The sequence below is a fragment of the Lolium perenne genome, chromosome 4 (genome assembly GCF_019359855.2).
Source record: "Lolium perenne isolate Kyuss_39 chromosome 4, Kyuss_2.0, whole genome shotgun sequence".
Classification (NCBI taxonomy): Eukaryota; Viridiplantae; Streptophyta; class Magnoliopsida; order Poales; family Poaceae; genus Lolium; species Lolium perenne.
Genome location: NC_067247.2, coordinates 345540282 through 345550530, shown reverse-complemented (window position 1 = coordinate 345550530; position 10249 = coordinate 345540282). Strand labels below are relative to the sequence as shown.

At 46.1% G+C, this 10249-nt stretch overlaps 2 protein-coding genes across 2 annotated transcripts; both read left to right on the top strand.

The window, feature by feature from the left end:
* The first annotated feature begins 822 nt into the window (after nucleotides 1-822).
* On the top strand, nucleotides 823-2267 carry LOC127297076 (chitinase CLP-like). Its single transcript, XM_051327329.2, has one exon. It carries the CDS (start codon nucleotides 860-862, stop codon nucleotides 1463-1465), a length of 606 nt encoding a protein of 201 aa, XP_051183289.1. The 5' UTR covers nucleotides 823-859; the 3' UTR covers nucleotides 1466-2267.
* On the top strand, nucleotides 1808-2155 carry LOC127348020 (chitinase CLP-like). The gene has a single exon (XM_051374138.1). It carries the CDS (start codon nucleotides 1808-1810, stop codon nucleotides 2153-2155), a length of 348 nt encoding a protein of 115 aa, XP_051230098.1.
* Nucleotides 2268-10249: the final 7982 nt, after the last annotated feature.

The window sequence follows — 10249 nt, the reverse complement described above, 5'->3', positions numbered from 1 at the left end:
ACAACTTTCTTTTATTTACGAAACCGCACAATATCTCATGTGGTATTTTTCTTAAGCGATTGCATCTCCTCTTGTATAGCAGAAATCCACTTGTCACGGTTAACATATGTAACAACTTCAGTATATGTAGCAGGTTCAAAATTATTCTCTACACCTGTTCAGCACAACTCAAAGCATAGTGAATAATATTATACTTTTGAATTAACTGAGGGGCGTGGACCTTTGTTTCGTCCAGGCCTATCAGCAACAATATAACTATCTGTTTGTTTCAAAACAGGTGATAAACGATGAACACTAACATTATCTTTTTCAGAAACTTCATCTTATTTCACCTCCATGTGCTCCACTTGGTGGTAGAACGAGAGTTCAGTCATGGTCACTGCATCGGCGATGAACAGTATAGTCGCTCACCACAGAGGCCGGAGACAAGCGCACGTTGACATCCTCGGTATTTGTCACGATCGTTTCGTCCAGATCACGGCTTCCGCGCGTCTTTATAGGATTCATCCATCCGTGGGAATTGGCGCCGAGCCTGCGCTGCTGCTTCGAAGTGTTAATTGGAAGTTGACACCGCCCGCGCTTCCATGGCCGCCCTTGATCGACGCCATTCCGTCGGAAACTGGATCATATTCAGCAGCGTTTCGTCCCACACACCATCGCCATCGATCGAGCTCAAGTTGGTCAGCATGGCACCGCCCCAACGCATGATCCCAAATCACTCGCGCTCTACTGCTGCTGCTATATAACAAGCACATCGGCGCCGATCAAAGCCATGCATCAGTAGCTAGGCAGGCACTACTGCACTTGTTAACTGACTTAACTGACAAGGTGTAGCAAAATCACGCTCGTGTCAGTGAGCATGCCGCTACGCCGCAGCTCGGCTGCACTGGCGGCGCTGCTCGCGGTCTCGGTGCTGCTGGGCTCGTCCGCGTGCACGACAGCTGCCGACGACCACAAGCCCATCGTGGCGCGCGTTAGCAAGGACGCCACCACCTCCCTCTACACCATCGCCAACAAGGTCGGCGGGGTGCCGCTGCTCCTCGACCTCGCCGGCCCGCTGCTCTGGCTCGCGAACTGCCCCTCCCCGCACCGCACATTCCCGTGCGACATCGGCGTCTGCAAGGTCGCCAACTGGAACCACCCGCCCAACTGCCCCTACACGCCCACCACCGAATGTAGCAAGGGGGCAGCCTGCACCGCCTACACGTACAATCCGGTAAACGGGCGCTGCGGCCATGACGACGCTACCACCATCACGCTCGCCGCCAACACCACGGACGGCAAGAACCCGCTCTTCCCGGTGTCGTTCCGCGCCGTGGGGTCGTGCGCGCCGGGGGAGCTCCTGGCGTCGCTCCCAGCGGGAGCAGCCGGCGTCGCGGGGCTCTCGCGGCTTCCGCTGTCGCTGCCGTGGCAGGTCGGGTACAGGCTCGGCGTGCCGAAACAGTTCGCGCTCTGCCTCCCCTGAGGTAGCGGCAGCGACGGCGTGGCCGTCTTCGGCGGTGGCCCATTCCAGCTCCTCGCGGCGCCGCCGGTCGAGCTCTCCGCCGGCATCCTCCAGAACCAGCTGCCGCTCCTCAGGAACCCCAAGATCAACAACGGCGCCTACTACTTCCAGATCACCGGTATCGCCGTGAACGAGCAGAAGGTGCCCACACCGCCGGGAGCCTTCGACATCGACTCCCACGCCGGCACGGGCGGCGCCGTCTTCAGCACCGTCACGCCCTACACCGCGCTGCGCCCGGACATCTACCGCCCGCTCCACGACGCGTTCGACGCAGCCACGAGTGGCATCGCCCGTGCGCCGCCAATGGCGCCGTTCGACATGTGCTACGAGGCGTCCGCGCTCGGGGTCACCCGGCTCGGCTACGCCGTGGCCAACATCGACCTCATGCTGGACGGAGGACGGAACTGGACGCTTTTCGGAGGGAGCTCGCTGGTGCAGGTGAATGACCACACGGTCTGCTTCGCGATCGTGGAGATGGAACCTTCCATGCCGGCGGCGGCCAACTCGCCTGCGGTCATCATCGGGGGTTTCCAGATGGAAGGACACCTGCTGATGTTCGATCTGGAGAAGGGTACGTTCGGGTTTAGTGGCCCGCTCTCCGGAATCCGCACTGGATGCAGCAACTTCAACTTCACCATGGGAAGTACTTAGCGCCACGATGACATTTGTACTCGATGTAGTAGCGTTTTGTTTCAGTAGTTCCTCGCTACCTGTACGTGTTTACTTCACGTGTTGCCAACGAAATAAATGCGTCTTCTTTTTACCTGAGTAACTGAATTCCAATCGATGGTGATGTGTGCAAGATTTGCTACTACTAAATTTAAATTCATGTATGTCAAGGCTGGACACGAGCCGGCTCGAGCTCGGCTCGGTGCGAGCCTGCTTTTAGCTCGCTCCCATTGGGCTCGGCTCGGGCTGGCTCATTTGTTCCACGAGCTTGAAAAGTATGCTCGGCTCAAGCTCGACGAAAGCTCGGTGTGGCTCGGGCTGGCTCGCGAGCTGTGCGTCTGTGGTCTGTGCGTCTGTGGGCCCAACGGTGGAGGACCATGGGCGACGATGGTGGAGCAGTGGAGGGGACCAACGTGCTTGTGGCGCGACCCGGACGATGCTGGCACCGATGAGATCCCGTAGTGGGCGTTCGACATCGTGGAAGAAACACCGATGATGAGCTCCTTCATGGCCACTAGATCCTTTCTGCAGCAGCCACGGCCTAGGGAGCAGTGTCGGGCGGTGAAGGGGATGGTGGTGCTCCTGGGGACGGAGAAGGTGGTGGGGCGCGAGGGGGAGAGCTAGGCGGCCGGCGAAGCCGATTTCATGGGCGGCGGCGCGGCGCCTGTGCTGTGCGGAGGCAGAGACGAACCAAACCGACTACCAGGTCCTTGTGTGGGGAGCTCCTATGCGCCGAGCTGGTCGGTGCGGGGGAACGCACCGCACACCCCCCGCGCCCCCCCGGCTTACTAACTGGGCCGCAGCCCAACATCAGGTAAGCCGTTTTTTTCTTTTTTGTTTCTTTTTTTCTTTTCTCTTGTTTGTTTTCTTTTTTAAAAGAATTTTTCTAAAATCTGAACATTTGTCAAAATTTAAAAATTTCAAATTAAAAAGAAATAAGTTTTTAAAAATCTGAACATTTTTCAGATTTGAATATTTTTAAATTTGAACAAAAATGTATTTTACTCTATGAACAATTTCCGAATTTGAACATTTCTGAATTTGAACAAAATTTATATTTGAACAATTTTCGAATCTGACAGATTTTCATATTAGAATAATTTTCGAATTTGAACAAATTTCAAATTTGAACGGTTTTCAAATTTGAACGGTTTTCGAATTTGAACGGTTGTCGTTTTGAACGATTTTCAAATTTGAACATTTTTGAATTTGAACAATTTTTAAAAATTGAAATTTTCGAATCTGAAAAATATAAACAAAACCGAAAACAGAAGAAAGAAAAAAAATAGAAAAAAGAAACCAGAAAAGAAAAAAAGAAAAAGGAAAAACAAACTGCTACAAGCTAAACAGACACAAATGGGGCTGGCCCATACCCGACCAGGAGGTGTGCGGTGGCCGGTAGCCACCGACCTGGTCGGTGCATAGGTTTTGCCCCTGTGTGAGATCGTGACCTGATCGATCATCCATCCACGTTTCGTTTTGGGCCGGAAATCACTCAAACCAAATGTCACGAGCTAATTAACGGGGCCCGAGCCAGACGAGCTTTTAGCCCGCTACGGTCCGGAAAAACAGGCTCGACTCGAGCTATGTCTTACACGGGCCGAGCTCAACTCGGGCCGAGCCAAAAATTCGATCCATACGTCCAGCCTTATATGTGTCAATGTGTGCCTCAAATTTTTGAATGTTTAAGTTATCGTTTTGGGATTTCGTATACATCGACCAGGTCGGCACGCGTGCGGTACGGGCTGGTCCAGTTCGGGTGTCGGGCCTGTTGGCCGTTTCTTTTTTTGTAGTTATTTTTTTGTTCTGTTTTTTATTTATGTTCCTTTTTCTTTTCTATTTTTTTCTCGTAGGATTTAAAATGTTAAAATTAAATAAATGATAAAGAAATATAATTTTAAATATTTGTAATTTTAAAAAATGAAAATAGTTCAAATCTCAAAATTGTTCAAATTTGAAAATTGTTCATATCTAAAAACTGTTTAAATTTGAAAATTATTCATATCTAAAAATTGTTCGTATCTAAAAACTATTCAAATTTGAAAATTGTTCATATCAAAAAATGTTCAAATTTGAAATTTGGTTTGTTCAATAAAAATATACAGCTTTAAAAACTATTCAAATTATGATTTTTTTTGAAATTATTCAGATTTTGAAAATCCATTCAAATTTTAAAAATGTTCAGATCTAAAAATTGTTCGAGTTTTATTTCAAAAAAATCTCGAATTTTTATTTTTATGAAAAAATGTTAGATTATGAAAAAGAAAATATTAGTAATAGAAAAGAAACGGAAAAAAGAAGAAGAAAAAAAAAGAGAAAAAACCGTACCTGAGGCTAATGGGCCGAGGCCTAGCCTACCCCACCTGGTCGCTGGGTTGTGCGGCACCCCGCACGAGCCGACCAGGTCGGCGTATAGCAGTTCCCATCGTTTTTGCAAACTCCCGGTTACCCGAGATTTTGTTTTTCAAGGCAAGCACAATGCATAAAGTTATGTTTAAACACTGTCCAAAGGAAGCAAATGACGTAGCACAGGAATTAGCGAAGTCAATTTATTTGTCGAAAGAATATATAGTTTGGGATGGTGATCCGTAGATTTTATTTTGCCTTTTGTAATATGTGATGTAATGCTTCTGGCCAGTCAATAAAGTGTCACTAGGAGTTACCTAAAAAGGACATTTTGGATGTTTAATTAATTATCGTTTTCCTAACTCTATCTAGGTTAAGAGATTTTCTTAGCTCTATATCTTTTTTTGGGGGGAATTCTTAGCTCTAGATAGAGTTAAGAAATTTTTTTTTTTTGAAGATTCGTCTCTGTTAGCTGTTGGGGTGTCGGCTGTTTTGTTGCATGCGTGGGCTTGGTTTGGGCTAGCCTTGTAGTTCGTGTTTCATTATTTTCATTGCGCTGCTAGAGTGAGACAGCCCATTTCTTAACTAGTTTGTAGCGCTTTAGGCATTTTTCTTGCCTTTTCTGTTTTTATTGTCCAGAATTTTCTTGACGGATTTTGTACCTGAAGCCTATTTCTGAAATTTATCTTGCTAATCGGTCAATTTATGTGCGGTCCGATCGTATGTCAATAATTACACTAAATGGTTTTCTGAATCAGAAGAATCACTTGGAATGTTTGTTTTTGTGTATCACTGATGTCTCTCGATAGATCATGATGGTTTTGCATCGACCCGTTTTTGTATTTGATTGGTGGTGGCATTTTGTAAATGCAATTGTACATATGAATTTTTTTCATATGCAAACATATATGTGTGCAATTGCATACACGTGTCCAATTTTGAATTATTATATAATCTCTTTTTATTTCATTTTCTAGTGCCAACTTGCAACTGAGCTTTAGTTTTTTTTATTACACTTATCTTGTTATTGGGCATTCTAGATACACATGGAAAACCTAGAAAAGAAAAATAAGGGAGATCGAACGAATCATGGGTGATGTCGATCGATGGAGAGCTAGCCCTGTTCTTAATTTATGCTACGGAAAATCTTATACTGCAATAAAAAACGGAGTGAGGTATAAAATTCTCTAGTGGATTCGCAATTGGCCGTAAAGAGTAGGACCTCAAACAATAGAGAAGTACAATTATACCCCTGAGCTCACATGCATCCGAAAGAGCAGCAAATTTAGAAAAAATAGCAAAACGATCATAAACTCTTTGTATGGCACCTAATCTCGTTTTATCAGGAATTTTTGCCCATATGCGGAAGACTTAAACATATTTGATCCAAATGATTTTAGTATCCTAAAAAGGATTGTTGCTATTTTTTATTATTTACCCGCACCATGTGAGCTCAAAGCATCTCCAACCAGGCTACCATATTTCGGGAACCAAAAATATCAAAATCAGCCCCTTTGCATTGGCACACGGATAACCCTGAGTCTAGTGGCAGTTCACCGAACGGGCGCCCGCAAAAAATCACATGAGGCCCAAAAAAGTTAAACTTAAATTACATTAACTAGTCCCAAAAGTCCACATTACATTAGAAAAAAGAAAAAACATTGGATAATGTCGGCGGTGCTGGCCGAAAAGTCCTAGTTCCCGTCGATGACGATGAACACCTAAAGCGGCGGCCAGACGGGAGCAGCCCTGCTACAGGCGGTGCCGACGATGACCTGTCCTGCTTCACCGACAGTTAGACGGCCTCGTCGAGGCCCTCCCACTTCGCGAGCTCCTCCTACTTGGAGAGCTTGATGATGCATGATGGCCTCTTCCTCAGTTAGTGGAGGCACCACCTCCATCGGCACATAGTGTTTGTCCTCCGGTGGGTCCGCCATCATGGCTCGTACACGCATGCATGGCGATAGCAGTTGTGGCATCTCCATGTGTAAGCGTGCCACGGTACTGTGATCAATCGGTCCGCCCGTGTTCTGGGGTGGGATCTTCACACCCCGCCCACTCATCTAACAGCTGCTCCGGCTCCTCCTCCTTCACCACTGGCGTCTACTCCAGCATCTACAGCTCCTCGTGTGCCTACTTGTAGACCTCGACGTATAGGGCCTCCAAATGGGCCTCGATGATTTAACACCGAGTGTCGTGCTCAACCTCAAGCCATCGCCCCCCACATGGGCGAACCGGCGGCGTACGCGAGGTGCGGCCGCATATTCGAAGGGAGGAAGGTCCTGGTCGCAAGTTCGCGCGTCGGTATGGCAGACAAAGGAACACGGTCCTAGTTTAGATGCCACCGTGGGGTAGATGGGCATCTAGCCAAGGCATCGTTTGGCCTGCCTCGAGAAACTATCTTGCTACCTAGACCTCGACGTACATGCGGCGCTCAGAGCACGGTATGGGAGGTGGTCGCAGTGTGGATCACAACCCCATTTTAAATATCATCCATTTTTCTGTTGTAGTTCATGGAACGTCTCGTGAAGGATCACAACCCCATCTAAGTCGGTCGAACCACATGGTAAACCATTGAATTCACCTAATAGTTACAGTGTTTCTAAACACTTTGAAGCCAACATCAAGAAGGCAGATCAAACTATATTGTTGGATCCGTTTGTGCCATTAATCATGGCAACAAAATATTCTCAAAAAAATAAAGAAAAAACAAGTCTAGCTGCCCAACATGAAGAAATTGAACCAATACTAGAAGGTTCGACTTAATGACACCCCAAAAGTTTTGGTAAAACTCAGCGGGTAACCATCTACACCGGGGTCTAGTTATGCTCTATTTGGAAGATTGCCTTTCTTACTTCTTCCTCCGTAAAAGGTGCAGTAAGAGAGGTGTTATCCTCATCGGTTACCTAGGTGATATATGCGAGGATTCCTTCCTCCGGTGTCGTAAACAAAACTTTATACTCCCTCTGGTTCAAAAGAATTGCCCTCTGATGGCAATTCTGTTGAACCGGACGGAGTAATATTTCGTGATATAGGCTGTTCATGGCCTTCGATAGTGCCCTCATCTTCTTTGAGAGTATGAATAAGTTTCTTTCGACGGTCATTTACCACATTATGGAAGTATCTTGTATTACAATTTTCTTCAGAATGAATTGGGTTTTGAACCTTTGGTACCATTTAAGCTCCTCCTGGCGCAGAAGAAGATGTGGAATCTACGCATTTGATAGAATTTTTGATTCAGTATCTTGTGTAGACAAAGTGCACACTTCTGCAATTTCCTCAAGGTTATGGATGACTGATGAAAGTCAATTTTTTATTTTTTAGAGCGCCAATTGTGTGGCATTCCCACCCTCAAATGTATTGTTGTGTACCATGAATTTTGCTATTATACCTTTGGATGGGTCTTCTACTAGAAAATGGCTTATCTCACATATATTTTACCATATCGTAGAAGCCATCACGGTCTACCCATCCAAACTCAAACTTGATTTGGTGTTTACCATGAGGCATCGACGTACATGTGGTTAAAAGAAGAAGGGCGTGAGCCGATACAGCCTCGATGTGTCATAGATCACCTAAAGTGACTACATAATATTTTGCTTCCCATTAGGGCCATATGTTCCCGGTCCAACTTTTGTATGTTAGCACTCGAAGACTATTCACCTAAGCCGATTGTCATCCAGTCATTGAAATTCTCATATGTCCAAACTGTCAATAACATTGAATAGAAAAGGCAAATGCGCATACAATCGGCCTACAGTTTTCTCGTGCTGAAATCTTAGCATGTTAGAATCATCTCCCAAGAGAATATTTCATGGACCTTCCTTGGCAATATTAACCTATTCACGCAGGAAAGCAATTTATGCTCACCCTAGGCAGCTCCATACATGTGAATAACACTATGTAAAATTGACAGCTTTATTACAAATATGAAATTAAATATGAAACTGTCTATCAAAAAAGGCCAAAATATTATTAACATCCGTGGTAGGCTCATGGAGGAATAGATGTAAGTGTGATCAACCCGACGTCTTCTTATTCTCTGGGCCATGGATCCTTCTAGATCTACGTCATCGACACTTCCCGGCAAATGCCTCTATGGCAGTGGCGGAGGGCGGATAAAAAAGTATGGAATGGTAAAGTAAGGCGATTAGACCAAAATGTATTTGCAAAGTAGTTATTTTCTTAGCAAATATTGATTATCATACAGAGTACTAAACTTAGTGTATGTGTGACCAGATTAAGCTATGTCATCCGCTACTGCTTTGTCGATACCACTTTATTTTCTCAGCGGCCGGCAGAGGTAGCAACATTGGCGGCTCGAGGCACTATCGACATGTGAGAAACGAAAAAGATGAAAACTTCCGTAAGAACCAAATTGTATTTCCCTTTTTCTGTCAGGGCCTTTTTCTTATAATTGTATAGCTGGGCTCATTTGCAGAAGAAAGAGAGTTTACAGAAAACGTAACAAAAGAAGCTGCCAGGGCGTGCACAAGTTCCAAATTGGGGTAGCGCCATCATGGCATCACATCCATCCAAAAGCAACGTTATTGCACCCTGTGCATGAAGGTGATTACAGATGAACAGTAGAGCACGAAAATTATAGGAGTTCAAAGTGAAAACGGATCAATTGAGCACCGGGCTGTAGCCTGGTGGCAAGGGAGGCACTGTTGCACCCAGCAGACCCAGGATTGATTCCCGTTGGGGCTGAATTTCGGTTTTTCGTGAACACAAAAAGCCATCAGGTGCTAGTGCCTGGGAATCTAGGGTGGTCCCATTTTTACGTATCAATTATTCAGGGGTACGGACTGCAATGTCTGCACATAGAACTGAAGGAGCAAATTGAGTTGCAGTCACCATGAATTGGACATAAATTATGCAGGTCTATATCAGTGAAATCTCTTTTAGTTCCCCCTTTTTCCTCTTCCAGTCTTGCTGAGGAAAGCAGCATAAAGTTCTCGTCCACATACCATTTCCTTGAGTGTATGTGCCAATCGCCCAACCTCTGGAACCTTGTGGGTTGTGGCTGTGACAAACCCCGCGTCAGTGGGGCAGATTTACCAATTAGTAAGACGGTCCAAATTTATGCAGCTTGCAAAAAAAAATTGCACTACGACTGGTACACAATTATATGCAGGGGAAATGGCAAGAAGAACCCAGAAGGCACTAAACATAGCTAGGCAGGGAGAAAAATTGCCGATCGGAAGTTTTACATGCAAGGACAAGGTCCATTATCCCTTGCATGCAAGGACAGCAGTTTTGTTTGGCCCAGGACCCGCGCCTACTCAGCCATACTTGGACCGGCTCATGCTGACAGCATGCACCACAGCGGTGCCTGCCGCTCCATGCGCGCCGCTGACACCACACCACAATTTTAACATGTAGTGGGTCTATATCAGTGAAATCTCTTTTAGTTCCCCCCCTTTTTCCTCTTCCAGTCTTGCTGAGGAAAGCAGCATAAAATTCTCGTCCACATACCATTTCCTTGAGTGTATGTGCCAATCGCCCAACCTCCGGAACCTTGTGGGCTGTGGCTGTGACAAACCCCGCGTCAGTGGGGCAGATTTACCAATTTGTAAGATGGTCCAAATTTATGCAGCTTGCAAAAAAAAAATTGCACTACGACTGGTACACAATTATATGCAGGGGAAATGGCAAGAAGGACCCAGAAGGCACTAGACATAGCTAGGCAGGGAGAAAAATTGCCGATCGGAAGTTTTACATGCAAGG

What these genes read in the sequence shown, in the direction of transcription:
- LOC127348020 (XM_051374138.1), top strand. Translation starts at nt 1,808, where the DNA reads ATGGCGCCGTTCGACATGTGCTACGAGGCGTCCGCGCTCGGGGTCACC.
- LOC127297076 (XM_051327329.2), top strand. Translation starts at nt 860, where the DNA reads ATGCCGCTACGCCGCAGCTCGGCTGCACTGGCGGCGCTGCTCGCGGTC.